The sequence below is a fragment of the Cyphomyrmex costatus genome, unplaced genomic scaffold (assembly GCF_001594065.2).
Source record: "Cyphomyrmex costatus isolate MS0001 unplaced genomic scaffold, Ccosl1.0 scaffold173, whole genome shotgun sequence".
NCBI classification, from domain to species: Eukaryota; Metazoa; Arthropoda; class Insecta; order Hymenoptera; family Formicidae; genus Cyphomyrmex; species Cyphomyrmex costatus.
In genome coordinates this window covers 178,497-196,528 of record NW_017275748.1, presented here as the reverse complement: position 1 = coordinate 196,528, position 18,032 = coordinate 178,497, and the positions used below count along the sequence as shown (strand labels likewise).

General features: G+C 30.8%; 1 protein-coding gene across 1 annotated transcript in view; it reads right to left on the bottom strand.

Moving 5' to 3' along the window:
* Window positions 1-2,901: 2,901 nt before the first annotated feature.
* Window positions 2,902-18,032, bottom strand: part of LOC108772022 (Kv channel-interacting protein 4) — a 33,640-nt gene continuing 18,509 nt past the window's right edge. Inside the window, exons 5-6 of the mRNA XM_018537466.1 lie at window positions 10,063-10,275; window positions 2,902-3,147 (exon numbers count right to left, since the gene is read on the bottom strand). Coding sequence (XP_018392968.1) covers window positions 3,037-3,147; window positions 10,063-10,275 — 324 coding nt within the window. The 3' untranslated portion in view covers window positions 2,902-3,036. The remainder of the gene's footprint in view (window positions 3,148-10,062; window positions 10,276-18,032) is intronic.

The window sequence follows — 18,032 nt, the reverse complement described above, 5'->3', positions numbered from 1 at the left end:
TATCCCAGCAAACGCCAAGTTATATGTAGCGTACATGTTATAGTTGTAATTTTCCATTTAACAATGTAACTATAATATAACACGTTATATTACAGTTTGCTGAGTGGGAAGTTACAACTAATATGTACGTTGCATGTGTTTGCTGAGATTACATTGATAAGACGATCGAACTTACATTACTAAAATTTTATGAAATCTCTTGTAGATAACTCGATGTTTGCGAAAGAAGGTAACATATGCAGTTTGGCAGCGCACTTGAGATTAAATGATGATAGTAGACAAGAAGTATCAAAGCTATAGAGAAGTGTCTCTACTGAATTCTATTTTAGAGGAAGTACACAATAAGCGCGCATAAATAAAGGGAGAAAGTATATGCGCGGATGTATAGTCGATATGGATTAAGCGGAGTGACGTCATGTAATGAGAACTCACATCCTAAACAAGTGCTATATCTCCGTCTTGTTAAAAAATTACTATTTTGTGTGCTTTCTTTTTACACCTTGCGAACTTAATAATATTCCAGTTATCGTCAGTCTCGCTAATTCTTAAAAAACAATAACATTATTCTAAAACTAATGGCGTCGCATAAAAAAGCTCGTAACATATTTAGCTTATTTCCGATTATCGTGGGGTAAGAGTACTTTGTTTCCTTCCCTTTTTTTTCTCGCAGCTAAAACTAATATCCGACCAAATTCGAAAGTATCTAAACGACACAGTTACCCCGTTTCTGTCTTTTATACACTTATTTACGTAACTTCAAAGACATGCGGTAGTGATCGAGTGATATGAGATAACATTCGATGTTTATCTCAATTTATATATAAGTCTTATGCTCTATATATATATATATAGATAGGCGCTGCTAAAAATCGAAGAAATCTTTAATTCTCGCCTGTAATTCTCGTCGTGCGCGATCTGTTTTTTTTTTCTGTTATTTCTTTACTGAGTTATTCGCATCCTTCTTCTATCTCTCCACGTTCGACATATTGATACACTGCGTGAATTGGAGTTGTGTCAGCTTTGCTGTTGAAGAAGTTAGTCGCCGCAATCACACATTATTTTCTAAATCGGAGAAATATCAAAAAATCGGTTCGCGATTCGTTATCTCGAGTATTTTACAAGAAACGTACACAACGAAAGGATACTTGAAACTCGTATATATCTAAATAAATATAAGCCTCGTTTGTTGTTTCTCAATCTAATGTCGATAATTTCGATCAGACTTGCTGGTCTCGATGCATCGGATATTCTCGTTCGTCTTACTCCGTCCATTGCTCCTTATTTATTTATAATTATCCAGAAGTAGGCAGTGATGAAAAATGATTAAATATACTTCGCTCAAGTAAACCTCTTTCGCTCATCGCGGAAGCCTTGGTCCAGTCTCCACGACTCATATTGATTAATTATAATAAAACGTATATTTTTCGCGTATATATTCGGCAATGAATCATTCTAATGCCGCGGATCGATAGAGAGAGGCTCTCTTCTACATCTTCGAATATTTCGTTTACTTTTTGTCCTCAATTAATCCAATTCACTTCTCTCTCTTTAGCAGCACACAGTCTTTACAACCTAGAATCTTACAATGATAATACACGCTTACCTGTCACAAAAATAAATATTTTGATATCGCTTATCATCTACATGCTTACGCACTAGAAACAACAAATCCCGCTTGATCAATCCAGCTGTACGACGGGATTCACGATAAACTTTGTATGTTCATGAGTTATAACGCTCATCCTTGTATTTAACTTTGTGTGTGTGTTTGTTTTTGTAGTTTTCTATTTGCACGCGAAACTCACACGGCATTATTAAAAATACGGACTACGAACACATTCATTTAATTCAAAACAACACATTGCAGTTTGAAAATGCAACTGAATACATATCCTGCTATATTTTTATCGCCTCAGCACATAGATACAACTAAAAAAATAAAACAATCTTCAATCACTTTTAATTATTGTGTCTTTTGCCTAAGATGCATTTCAACGAACATGTAAGCAAAAAATATTGATGCCAACGATTTTTATATAAGAATATTTTTTTTGCATTTGTGTAAAAGTTCAGTATAATTTTACGAGAGTTAAGTGAAATGTGTTGACAGTCAGTAATGTATTATTTTATATTTTTACATAAACATTTGTCTATAAAAAATATATATGTGTGAAGGCTAAATATCAATAAAACATTTTAATTAAAAATTTTTTATAGATAAAAATTAAATTGAAAATAGAATATAATAGTACGAGTAACGTCGTGCATAAATTTAAAAAATAGGTACGTCATTAATCTTTCGCTTACAATTTAATTGCAATATTCATTCGATACAAAGATCCGCTTCTAATTCTCATTTATTCGTTAACCACTTCATACTCACTAATGCTAAAAGCTTTATGAAATCGTTACCACTTTCTCGACACTTGAGAACTATTGGAGGACCCATTACATACATTCTTTTCGTAATAGATATCATGTTGTTTGCATATGATATCGTCATTTTCTAAACAAGTTTCAAGCAAAAAATACCAAAATTATCTTATCGTTCTAACATGCTTGTTACTTGCTTTCAATCTGCTCCTGCATATATTTTCTTATTTGCAGATTCTGATATCTAATCCTATAAACATACTATCTCAGGGAAGAGGGAGGCAGCACATCAATCAAATATTCGCTTAGTTTTTGTTTCTATCACAAAACAACCATTTCTGTAACTTTTTGGTACGTCTAAGTCACAAATCTCGAGCTGAAACACTCCGTTTATATATACTCTTCATTTACTTTTCTTTTTTTCATAATAATCTTTTCTTGCATATCTAGAAATTCCGAATAGATTTTGTTGAGCTAATGCGCAAAGTGATGCGCAATGTCGTGTTTTAAAACAATCGTATCAGTCGCTCTAGGACGACGGGACACATTTTGAAGAATTTTTTCCTCTCTGGTCCAAGGAGTTAAGGTACAACATTGAGCGATTTATTTCCTAATCGAGTGATCCCTTCAAGTCCATGGTATGTATCGCGGACATGGTGACTGTCAGAAGGCAGTGTCTAGAGCAGCCATGCTGGTTGAGATATCGGGATCTGCTCGACAAGCCTCCAAAAACTCGGATAGCGTCACTACACCATCTCTATTACCGTCCATTTTCTGTGAAACACACAACATTAATTAATAAAGTTAAATGATTCCATCTATTAAGTATCAGAATTAGATCTATTTTAATTAACAAGAAACATTCTGTATCATAATTTATCATAATATATAAAAAATATACCTTCTATTTTTTACATAAAAAATATCTTATGTAAATAATTTATTATTAAAATTTTTAATATAATAAATTATAATTGTAAAACCATAAAAATTGTAACATTAAATTTGCATTGTATTGTCAACTACGTACATTGGTTGTAATTCTCAATAAACATTGTAACGTAGCCGTAATGAAACATTGTGTCAAAAAGTTAGTATATTATGAGCAAAATGTTATAACGGTATTATGAAGATTTTTTTATAGAAAGGTAGAAAAATCCGCTTTTAAATCTCTCTTTGTTTTACATCACGGTTGGTTTCGGATATCCGGAACCTCATATCTCTCAACTCTAACATGATTGACTGAACCATGAATGAATGGAATTACTATGAAGCTTAAACTCAGAAAAAAAAGCACCACGTTGACCTAGATTGGAGAACTACTACTGACGTATATCCTAAGACGATCTACGACGAAAAAGCAAGTAGACGTCTTCTCACACTTCCGCATTTCTACGACAGTATGCCGATGTAAATGTATGCGTCACTTAAAGTAGAACTGATGTAAAACTGATCGACCACGGTCGTACTCGAAGTCTGTTTCTACTGCGTCGCAAATTTCAGATATTTTTCAATATTGTTATTTTGCACAACGTAAAACTTATTTGTTATTTCAACATTGTTTGATTACATTCTTCTATTGAAGAATTATAGAAAAATAAAAAATTTATGAAAAAAAAAAGATTATTTTTTAAGCTCATTCTTTCTAATGTAGTAAACCGTTAATAATTATATGAACATAGTTTGATTAACAGTGCGGTCTTTGTATGTTTATTCAAATATATTCAATTGTGAAGTGCAGGCATTATCGGGTGTTGATTACCTGCAATTCGTGGCAATCTATCAGATCGAATTAATTTACGGAACAAATACTATCGAAAGTCGCTGTTGGTATTTCAAGTCGTGTTGCATGTATTTACGATCATTTAGATTGCACAATGGTAAATCGGCCGTTGGCAGGACTCGCAAAATTATTATTGCTCCCACACTGCGAAACAGATAGCTCGGATGCGTGAGTGGAGCCTGATATCATGTACTGTTGGATAGGATTAATTGGTATCACGACTTACTACAAGCTAAATCGTGCATTATCGTAGCCTTGCAATATTATAATCAACGATAATTACCGGAAATATGGGGAACATTGCATCGTGCGGAATTTAGGTAGACCGACGGTATATAATAGGATTTTATTACAGAAACTGTTATTCACCAATTTGGTATGTTATAAAAACCATTAAGTTCAATATCCTCAAATCATTCATTTCAACAGACAAAATATTACTTGTCACGTGCTTGCTACATTATTATATAAATTAATGTAAATTTACTAATAAATTCTAATAAAACAAATAACATTTCAGAAACAGTTCTTCTCTGACAATTTTTAATGGTTTTAATCTACTCATAATTTTTTAAATTTTTGTAAAATATATACATATGTATAACTGTAAAATATATATATATTTATAATATAAATATATATATATATATAACAATAATTAAATTTGTGAAGTTTTATATTTTATATTTTATTTTATATTTTTTATTTCCTATATCCCGATCCCTTGTTCGCGAGTGACGTAACATGGAAACGATTCAATCATAAAACCAAAAATTGGCAAGGTAGCCCATTTTTCGGGAATGAGAAGTACTGGAGAGCTGGCTGCGCAGTTTCCAGAAACAATGGGACGGATTTAATCGTTATCTAGAACGAACGGTGCTCGAATAAAGCTCGTTTTTAATTAGTGCTACGACGAACGCAGGTATTCTGCGACGCTCGTTACCTCCGCTTTCCTTGTGATTAATTAGTATTAGTTTGATCGAAACAAATGGTTTTACGAAAAATTAAGAATGGATTGCTACTTTATACAAAGAGTAAAAAATAATATAATTCATGTAATATATACATACATATATATAGTAGATATATAATATGAATTATATAATTAGAAATTGATAAATAGATTTATATGAAGAAATTTGGAAGAACATTAATTATGACTAAAATTTTTTGGTAGTTTTATCGATAAAAAGTATTATATATATTGTATAATAATATATTATGTATTATTGTTATGGGCTCTAACAATATAAGAAATTTAAAAAAATACGAAAAATACGTAAGTGTTTAGCTGATCTAGATTTTTAAACAATTGTGAATAATTATACTTGCTACATCTGAAGAAGTTATCTAAGAAGAATATTGATGGAATCTTACACAAAACCGTAAAGAACGGGAGTTTTCACCGCTTTTCTACGAACACATTGAGAATCCTTGTAAGCGTTCAAAGCCATTGTGCCGCGGTTAGAAGTTTATAAAGTGTCCACCGGTTCATTTTTCATTTCTAGCTTGTATTCATGGCTTTGGGGTTACCTTTAATAGTGCTTTATCGTTATCCTGAAAAGATCTTTAGAATACCAAAAAAGCTTAGACATATGTATGTTTTACAACAAGTCTATTAATTATTTGACTTAGAGAACTTTATTAAAGTTTACTTCATACGTACAAAGAATATTTGGATAAAAAAGATTTGTTAACAAGGACTCCTAAATTATTATATATGTATATATTTCATTGAAAGCTATAACGTATTTTTCAATAATATTATAAAAATTCAAGGTTTAAAAAAATATAAATAAAATAAAAATAATTTACAATAATAAAACAATTATTAACAATTAATAATATTACATAATTTTATAAAACGTACATATATTGTAATTTATTCCTAAATTTTAATATTTGTATTAAGTCACTATATGACGTTACACAGATGTGGTCTCTTTTTTCTCACAATCAGTATAATTTAAAAAGAACCTTTATGCGACACCAAACATACATTTAGGAAAAGCTATTCGATTAATGTTTGCACGTTTACTGCATTTGTTTTTCTACACTTGCAATCTGCTTGAAGCGGTGATTCGTCAAAGTGATAGACAAGTATACGAGAAATCGAGAAGATAACAGAAGAAAAATGTAAATGAATTAAAAATTAAAATTGCATTCATAAGTGAGACAAATATTCGTATTATAACATGTAAGAAAAAAAAACATTTAATAAAGAATACAAGTGAGGGAGAGGGGGAGGAGGAGAGAGAGAAAGAGAAAATAGATGAAAAAAATTAATCAGTAAAGTATAAGATCCATAATTAATATATCTATAATATTAAACTGCGTCACGTTAATTAATTAAATTTGTAAATCAATATGATATATATGTTAAAAGTCGGTATTCCATACGTTTTCTCTATCTCTTTCTTCTTTTGTTTATTTTGAAGTATAAATTGTGAATCCTTTACGTAATTTCGTTTATAGATCTCATTATCGCATTCACTATTGGTTGAGAGTACTTCACTTTAATATCGTATATAATGGTGAAATAAAACTTTTCTCATTTTGTACATTCATTTTCTTTTTTGTGCTTTACGTGACGCAATTCCGTCAGTTGTTATATTTCGTCTTATTTCTGCATCTTGATTTCATTTGCTACATTATATTTCTTTGTCGAAGAGCTTCTTTTTTTTTTCTTTGTCGGAACAAACTTCAAAGAACTTATCCGTGTCGTGAGATAAAAAGATGCCTGAAAAATTGTTTGACTGTTGAAGAAGAGTCCTGTCTTGCGCCACATTCTTCAATCTTTTTTAGCGAATGTCCTGGAATCGATTTATCTACGTACCTAAACACTAATGTCCGAAAAAGGAAACGTAGTATGTCTACAACACTCAACTGCACGATATATTCCATTTTTTCGTCCACAAACGGAACATCATTACAAGCTGACTGCGCATCGACAAATAGGTGCACGCGTTTTATATATATATATATATAGTGTGCCTTCCAGCAAGCGACACAGTACAATACAATGATCATCTCAACCTTGTTTAACATTGGCGAACAACAAAGATGTACTGTGTTACACCGTTTCATCTGTGTCGCTTGTGGAAGGCATAGTGTGTGCGTGTATATGTGTGTGTACAATACATATGCAGCTGTATTATTACTGAGAAATTTATTCAATTTGTATGTATTAATGAAATTCGTATTTATATTTGCGCATTTATAATCGATTATAGTGTACGTGCGCAAATGTAATACAACAATTTTATCATTCTCTACATGCGTCACGATACGATATGACAATAGAGCATTGCACAGGATCATTCATGTAACAGATGTTATTGATATTATGACAATAAAGTTTAACCGCAAGTAACATCTGTTCACAGAAATTTAGGTAGTTTCCAGTTTCGCGTTTCAGTTTATGGTGAATCGCAGAATTGATTGCAAACTACAAACTAATGAATTACATCATGCGAATCAAAGGTTCTAACTACAGAATATTGGCAGATATCTAGGAATAACATTTAATCCGATAGTGAATGGCGACCAATAGTTTCTAACACTATTATCAAATTGTTCGTAGTTCGACGACGATGAACTATGTGTACATGATATGTCAATTAAATGATATTATGATGCAGGATTCTTTAATTTTCAAAGAATATTATAATTTTTAAGTAAAACCTATGTGTCGATATAAACAAAATTATCTTTATATTAAAATATGTGTACAAATAATTTGTACACATAGCTATCTAATTATATTTTCATTTTGTACATTATTATAATTTTTGAATAATTTTTAATTCAAAAATAAAACAACTGTTATAATATAATTTCGCTGAATTCGAGTATACTGCCAGAACAATGTCATCAGGTCAAATTTTTAAGGTACCATATGTCGTTTTTTAATTTTAATTAAATGTAATAAAATATAATTAATGATATTAATAAATATAATAAATAATATTTGTAATATTTTGTTCTGAATAATTGAAGTAAAGCAAATGATGAGTGAAGCGAATGTTTCCATTAGGATTTCCGATTTGATAATAATTGGAAAATATTATCAGGGACATTGGAACGAAACATGTTAATCGGTTATTGCTAAACTTTAATATGCGAAACCGATCCAAAGTTATAAGAAACAAAAATTAAACGATCAACACTTCTAATTTGTTTTCTAATTTCAATAAAACTTTCACTATACATTGAAAAGAACATCTTTTCTATCTCAAAAACCAGATCTGATGAAAATATTACAATTCAATGATAGATTTGTGCTCGGCATCGAAAAATTACCCCAGAAATAGTTTTCATATAATCTTACACAAAATCATATTAGCACTATGTTATAAGCATGAAGCTTCTTTTTTAAATCCTCAATTAATCTGTTAATAGTGCATTCTCAAAGAGAGAGATAAATTTTTCTACCTTCTTCTTAGAAGTTCGGGATAAAAGTAATTAAAACTCCCCGAGTGTCATGTTTATTATATAACGTGTGTCAGAGCGCGGGAGCTGCAAGTTAGATTGAGAAGCTGACGCGGTTCCTTGAGAAAAGCCCTTGGGGCCTTTGAGAAACTGAGACCACAGGCAATTAGAATTTAAACTATCCACGTATATGTATATATAAACGTAAGGTGCGCACATATACTGCGGTTTCAAGTTAGTGCTTCACGTTGAGGTACTAATCCTATCTCTCTTATGCTGTCGCGACTGCCGCATACGCGACCACGAGTGTGTACACGCGTATCAGTGTGTCTCAAAAGCAGCAACGCTAAACAAGGCTTTTACCCTTTCTGGTCGCGTCGCCTTTACCATCGAATTTACGTTTCCTTTCAACATCAACGAGAACGTGGGAAATACATCAATGAACCTGAACTACATAGAATCTAAGATGAGAATCTAAGATTCTGACAGCTTATGTCAGTCGATAATAGATTATGAAAGAAGCTTTCAGTTAAAAACTTTGTTTCTCCTAAAATAGCGAAATGAAATGATTACATAAAATATTATTTATATATTTTCTTATTGATGTAATCGTGATTCGCGTACGAGTTTACTTAAGATCAGCAATATATTGTATTTGTTACCATTTCTTTAAAGCTTTATTTTTACGGTTAACGGATTATATAACTTTTTTGCAGCAAATAAAAAGTTGGGGGTCTGTATGTTCTTTGAACTTTTTACATTGGGTGGCATTTATCGCGTATTTTACAACACAATTGTTTTATACGAAGGCGCATATACGCCTGTTTTGCACAGTTCGATTGTCAGCACAATTCTGTGTATCATATCCTAAAAACGTTAACTCTTTGAACTCCATTTGTCATAGGATTGACAAAGCGTGTAGTTCGTATTGGGCAGACAGAAGACACGTCATCCGCGTAAATTGTCTCTGTAAAGCAGATTGCTCCTTTTTTCGCTTGTAGCGGCGGAGATATAGGTGAAGAGACCGAGTGCACTGCGGGCATTGTCATCCGCAGCTAACAATGTGACAGCTTCTAAAAAGAAAGGCTCGTTTCTGTCTCACGGATACACTCTCCGCAGACGCTCGTTTTCTTTCGCTGAAGTGAACAGATTATCGACAGTCATTGCACGTTTGAAACAGAGAGAGAGAGAGAGAGAGAGAGAGAGAGAGAGAGATACAAGATTCATTAATTTAAATATCACGCCCGATGCTCCAAATCGATTGATATTTTTAACTCAATCTTCTTTAATAAATTACAAATTAAGTACATACATGTTTATTATAAGGTTTTGTCTTCGAATCGAAATAGTTTTGGAAATACTGTAATACTGTTATATTTCTGTCATATCGACTTTTAATATATTAAGTGAAATTTTTGAATCTCTTCCTTAATGGCGAATAACTTAAAGAGAGATCTATTTTTATATTTTTCTACCTGAAACATACGATCCACTTTCTCGCGTACACCCTCATGGTCCAAGTTGGGATCTGAAAATTTTCCCATCAGCTCATACACGGCAGTCACAATGTCCGTCATCTCCTCCCTCGTGATACATCCGTCGCCGTTGATATCGTAAAGAGAAAATGTCCAACGAAGTTTTTCGTCTATTGAGCCACGAGCAAGTATACTCAAGCCCGTAACAAAATCCTAAAACATAAAAACCAACATTGATCAACATAGCAGTGGCATGTCACCATAACATATTTGAAGGTATATGCTTATATTTTATGAGATATATACATATAAAGCTCAAGCTGCATTATAATGTACCTATTTCTTACACATATGACACATGTTTCACTTATTTTTAATTCTTTTCTCTTATTCTATCCGATATTCTTCCAAAATGTCGTATGTGAATAAAACAATTATATTTTCACATGCGCATTTAATTGTGTGATAATTGAACGAACAACGCTACTATTAGGATGGAGTAGTGAACTTTTGTCTTTGTCGACTGAATAACAGTGCGGCATCGAACTTACAATTAGAATGAAACGTACAGATGTGAGCACATACCACACGAGATTTGTGGTCACGTTGGTTATGCAACTTGCAACACCTGCTACTAAGTTATTCAAGATCGAAAGATGTGATCACATTTATTAAGAAGTATTATTATTTTTGCTAATTACACGTACTTCATACATTTTGTTTTCAGAGCTAAAAAGTCTGATAGATATTTAAATAAACACCAATAAAAAAATATAAAAAGAAATTTATCACAATCGTGTAGAAGTTTTAGGAATCAGATAAATATTATAAATTTATATATTTTGAACAGAGTACCTTTCTTCAATGTATTTTTGAAAAAGTTATTATTTAATTAAAAACATGCAATAATATAATATATATATATATATACTCTTTAAAATCATATATAAAATAGTATTAGTAGATGAAAGCACAAGCTCGATTACTATGAGAGCATTTTTCCATTTACATTAACGTCGCGGCAACGCGTTCGTGCAAATTTCGTCATGCAAAAAGAGCGTCGCAATAAGAAAGATTGGACGACCGCTATTTCAGAGAAATAGGTCTCTCGCTTGTATAAAAGCAATTTAGACACAGGAGGATGTTAAATTTAATCGTGCGGTAATTGGGCAAATAACGGCAACAGCGTGTAATGCGTCGCCTCATAGGAGACAAATTATACTATCAGTCAGCTAAGTTGCAATGCAGAAATCCCGCTTCGTATTAATATACGTAAGCGTGTGAGCGTGAAACTGTGAAGGGTTCACGAGTATCGTACGAGATCCAGACACACATCAGATGCGTAAGTAAAGCTGTAAGTAATACGAGCAAGACTGGCGGAGCTACGTCCATTTCTAGTACAATTACTATGGAAATTCGTCTAGAATTTCGAACGTGGTGACTGTAAGATAGAGCAGAATTGCGACCTGGTTCTGTTGTACTACTTATACTAACTCAAGTTCGTCATGGAGTGAGAAATTCATTAGCGTATTGTCACATTCGCACATTTTCGAGTAATTTATATAGTGTGCAGTAAGAGACGTAATAGCTAGTCTGTTTGCGCTTTTGTCTGTGTGATAGACCCTACAATTAATTAAAATTCGCACGACGGATTGTAATTATCTGTTAGAAGCAGAGCGAGTGAAAAAACAGTAGAACTGAGGAATTAAACAGAAATTGAATTAAATATCTGCGAGCCTTTGTCTTAAGTACATTTAAGTGCTTCCCTTTAAATATAAAATTGTAATTAGTCCTGCAATAAAGTTTGTATGCAATTATGCGCAATAATATTGCGGACCCTACTCACGATAATTTCTCAAGGCTGTTTTGAACGAGCGATTTATGGAGAAGTCACTTTACTAATTATATTTGGTAGGCTTTGATTTCAATAAAAGAAGACAGAACGTATGTCGAATAGTATGTATTTAAATAAATTAAGAAATATTAGAGTTGGAAAATTTAATTTTTATCTTTTATGTTATACAAGAGTTAATCTTAAACATACAATAAGCAAAGATGTAATTACGGCAAATAATGAACTCCAATAACAAAATAAAATGGAAAAATTAAGAATAAGTACTTACATTAGTAATTATTAAAATAATGAATGTTGTCTTTAGATTTTGTGGTAAAATTACATATATTATACTCGACTGTATCTCTTAATACCTCCGAGATCAAAAAGCGTATTTACTGAAACTGTTAGCTCAGCAAATTGTATTAGGCGGCCACAAAGAATAAAATAAAGTCAGCGAGATGAGAGGACAAAATAAAAGTTGACGTGGAATAACGTTAACAAAGCTTAAAGCTGAGATCAGAATAATATAAAAAATAATCATCTAGATTAAAACATCCAAAAAATACAATTTAATATGTGTGATATACAAATATAGAAAATATTAAAAAATATTCTTGCAGCTAATAGTTTTATATAAAATAGTTTTTCATGTAAAGAGCTTTTTTTATACATAGAGCTGCTATGAGAAGTTAGCACCCTTAAATGCGAATATTGGTAAAATCATTATTGCATTCGTTTGTCCACTGTTTGTCCACGTTTGTCCACCCGTTATTTTCATTTGTCCACCCTCCAAAAAAAAATTATACACAAAAAAATGTAGTACCCCCAAGTGATTATTTTTCATTATTATGAAAACTATAATAAAAATAGAGTGGATAAACGAAAATAATGGGTGGACAAACGTGGACAAACAGTGGACAAACAAATGCAATAATGATTTTACCAAAATTCGCATTTAGGGGTGCCGACTTCACAGAGCAGATCTGTGAATTACTAAATTTGATTAGTTTTGCCCATAAAACTTTCCTACTACGTTTGCGTTTCTATGGGCAAAACTAATCAAATTTAGTAATTGTATATGCAAGCTTAGTTCTTACATGCAGAAGTGTAGCCGTACTCTTACAAATAAGATTAGACAATAATAACAATTTATAAATTGTAAAAAAATTCATAATAAGAAAGCGATAATTTTAGTATAAAAGTAATAGATATCAATCACGGAAACACTTTTTTTTTAAATAGGTAAATATAAAAAAATAAGTTATTATATTGAGAATAAACTGAAAATTTTAGAAAATGAAAATGTCACGAGTTTATATCTATATATTATTTTATCGTGTAAAAAAATGCAAAATTGAAAAAAAATTAATTCGAAAAAAATAGAAGGAAAAATTTGCCCACGATCAAATTAATCTTAAAAATCATCAAATAAATCTAAGTTTTTATGAGAATTTAAAAAAAAAAATTAAACGTGTTATACTTTAAAAAATTAATAATTTTTACATAAAATTAAAAAAAAAATTAAAAAACAATTTTGAAACTTTTCTTGATATTTTTTTTGTAATCTAGGGAACAAAACACACAATTTATAAAAAAAAAAATGTTTTATTTGGATTATTTTTTGCAAAGTTATAGGCATTTGAAGATTGCGAATTTTGAAAAAAATTCATATCTCATGATTATGTTGATGAAAAAATTCGAAAAAAATCATGATAGCTTCTTGCGTTGGGTACTATAATATATCAAAATTTCAGCCAAATCAAAAATCCAAAAGTTTTCGAGTAGCACACTTGGGATGGAATGTTCCATATATATAATAATATGACATATATCATATTTGTCACTTATCTAATCTTATTTACAGTCAAAATCCGCGGTTTTAAGACTTTTTTATGTGTTTTCACGCATATTATGATTTCAAACTTTTCAATTTTCAAGGAACATTTAATTGAAATAAACTTTTTAGTAGTCTATGTTGCCACATATTATTATGTTCTATAATGTTAATTTACTTAAATATTCTTTATATTTAAGTACAACTTTTATAGTATATTACGGATAAGTTAGATGTTACATGTATTACGTATCGACTTGCACGGAAATGTAAAGATTATACGTTTAATATACGGTATGCAACCATTACAGTAATAGGAAATCAAAGTTTGCAATTATACGAGCGTGTTTATATTATGGCTGACCTAGTCTTAACCATCCAAACAATGAAACATTCCGAATAAATATCGATTGTTGATCCAGGTCGCTGTGATTATGTAGAGTCAGGAAACGGCAACTGAATTGTATTGAATTAATCGAGGATTACGAACAATAAAAGAACTCAACGCAATTTAAAAACTTCAGCAACCGTTTTTTATAAATATGTGTATTTAACCCTTGTGTACACAACCAACTTTTTACCATTAAAGTTAACGTTGTTAATTCCTTCCTTACAAAAAAATTCTTAAAAATTTTTAACTACACCATTTGCTAAAAATTGAGTTAAATAACGACGATCCGGACGTCTCTCCCAAGCGAAATTTTAATTTTCAATCCACTTACATGCAAATCGTGTACTTACATGTACCATGGGTACTCGGTTGTGCACACAAGGGTTAACTTGTAAAATGTATACATTTTTTTTAAAAACTTAAACCTCTAAAATTTTTTAGACTGCAGCATATAGGGTAATTCAAATATACATATATCCGTATCTATTAACCCTTGGACAGCGAATGGTTTTCGAGGGACAAGAAAGATGAATGCAGGGTTAATAATTAATGCAGGTGATTAAGTGATATATAAGATTTTCATGAATAGAGGAGAGAGGATGCCATTGACCCGTTCAGCAGAAAAGCACAATAAAAAATAGAACGATGTAATTAATAAAAACTATTTAGGGACTGGATATAAAATTCTAGCAGAAGTCATCCAGGGTTGCGTTCCGAAATTCGACTCTGTCAACTCCGAATATATTTCATCTTTGTTCAACATTCGGTGAACAACAAGGATGAAAGATACTCAGAGTTGACAGAGTCGAATTTTGAAACGCACCCCAGGGTATCGATCATGAAACTTTTTCCCTAAGATGGAAAGTGAAAAGTGAAAATTTTTATCATTGAAGTTAATGGAGACATTTCACATTTTACTTTTCATCCTAGAAAAAAAGTTTCATGATTGATATCCAGGGATTAGATAGAAAATATGAATAAGAAAAATTGACCTACTGTTTTTTTTTTATATTCGCTATCTAGTGTAAGGCTGACAATTACTAGCTAATTTTTCTTGTATAGCTATTAGATAATATTTTTTAAAAAGCTACTAGCTAATTTTCCGTATACAGCTACTAGGAAAGGTGAGTGTTACATTTTATGTCTAGCCACTAGCTAATTTTCTTTGTGCAGCTACTAGCTAGTTTTTACATTTTACATCTAGCTAATTTTTTTTGTCTAGCTACTAACTTTCTCTATAAAGCTACTAACTAATTTTCTGTGTATAGCTACTGGGAGAAGTGAAAGTTACATTTTCCGCCTAGTAGCTATCTGGAGACACTAGCTAGCAGCTAGATAAGACACAACTTTTCTATCTTATAACTAGATCAGCACGAAATTTAATTTCTGCTCGGGCAGTTTTACTAAAAAATAAAAGCACTTATTTTAGGGATTGGTATAATTTGATAACGTTTTACTATATGTCAGACACAAATTTGATAAAACTTAATTAATGTAATATGCTGTTTGTTTATATGGTATCCACACACATAAATAAACTACATTGCAAAATTATTTGTAGAGATTATACATTCGTTTTCATTTATCGCATTATAATTTCTCATTTATTATAATTATATCATTAATTTAATTCCAAATACATAAAAGTTCTATTACATTTTTTGACATATTTCTCACATGGTTTCTCGAATAGAATATTTTTTACAATAGATCTATTACTCTAAACCTTAAATATGATCAATGAATACTGTTCCATTTTATTCTCATCCTTCAATTTTCATATTAATGAATTTGAATGGAATTGTGTTTGACAGATATTTCAACGTTTCACACGAAAATGCTTTTCAACTGCTTGGCACAGATCCACAATCGGAGAACATGCAAATGATTTTAACTGTAAGTATCACAACTTTTAATCACCATCGGTTAAAGTTCTCTTTAATAAAACTTTTCATTAACTAATTAGCTTTTTCAGTTAACTTTTTCATTTAATTATAATAATCTAAATATTTATAATAATATAATAATTCCATTAATTATTATAATAGATATCTAATCTTAAAAATCATGTAATATATGGCTTTGTAATTAGAACATTTTTTTTGTATTAAAACAGCTCTAAAACATTAAAATAGAATTAGTTAATAAAATTTTCTATTAAATAAAACAAAGATCTCTTTAAATCATTTATACCTATTTTCATACATGAGTTACAAATGTGTGCTTATACGGAGGTTGACTGTGGACTATTGGGAGATCGTGATTATAAAGAGGTGGACTATAAAGAGATTCTATTGTATATAGAATTGTATTGTTTATAGATAATAGAACAAATGCTAATTGTCTATTTTAGATCGTAAATTTTTCACATTTCTTAAAAAAATTATTTATAATGTATATACTATTTATTTATAATGTATATATTTAAAAATGATCTCAATTTTTGCGTTAAGTTATGGTTGCATCGATTATTTATTATGACATATACGACGCGTCGTTATTAATATACGATGTAATGTATTATAAAGCATATATATTACCTATATACGCATCATAATTAATCGTACTAAAGTAAATATTGCTTATCTTGTAAAATATGTAAATAAATTCGCAAAATTGAATCGCAATTAGCTTTTAAGATTCTATGAAGGCCGCTTGATTAAATCGCTATATATCCGCAGGGAATGTTGCAACGTTAGAAAGTAAGGAGGATGAGGGAAGCCCCGCAGAATGAATTATATTAAAAAAAGAGAGAGCTTTGTGAGAAATATCATAGTTAATTAAAAGTTCTGGTGACACTCGTTCTTCTATCTGGTCCCCTTGAAGCAGATTTACTCACAGTACACGCATTTTTTTCACACGAATGCTAACAACGCAACGCTTCCTTTTTATAACGCTGCACGTTAGTCAGACAATTTTCATCGTCGCATGCAGTTTGTCATTTTAACTTTACTTTTGTCATATGAGTCGTATACGTAAACATACGATTGAACATATGTACTGGCTCTGTAATGTAAAACTCTAAAACATTTTCAGTTGTGCAATTGTTCATATTATGAAAGTAAGAAATTTAATAACGAATAACTGTTTATTACTGCAACATAAAATATGTATTTATGCTCGCAGGAAACGTAATATATATTTTCACGTTGCTTCATAACTGTCACTTAATTTATTTCGCACATTGTGCTCCATAATGAATTTTATTAATTCTCTAACATTAAAAAATATATTATATAATATTAAGTTGAACAATTCTAGAAGTAGTATAGGTACTTACTAATTAATCGTTTTAATAAAATCGCTAAATTTTTTTAAGAAATCACTTTCGTTTACACGTTTTATAATGACGTATTTTACAATTTTAAGCGATGTAAAAACACGTGCATTTTCCAACCCAGTACAATTAAATTTTATGGTCACCAGATTTCTCGCCGTCATTCAAAGGGAGTGATAAGTGGACGGAGAGGAAGAATAAGAGGAAGCTGAAGGAACCTCGAAGATGGAAGAGGTCCTGTTGCCCACACGTCGAGAGCGAGTGCACTCTAGTAAAGTATTATCTCGAGAAAAGAAGAATAGTAATCCTTCTTTCGCGCGCTTGCAGATCTTAGAATGCGAACATATAATGCGATTTAAGTCGTGACAGAAGCCTTTGTATGTCAGTAATATTACAAATAAAATTCAGAAAATAGGAAGAAGATAAATGTATATATTATAACATGGAAATATGGAAACTGATGTATTTCTGGAATTAGAAAAATCTCTGGATTTTATATCAAACGCGATTTTATATTTACCATTGGTTTAAAAAGAAAATTGGATAACAGTTCTTATTCTTTCTTATACAAAACTTGTTTCGCAATCGCGAATAACATATCTATGTAATAATCTATATATATATATATATA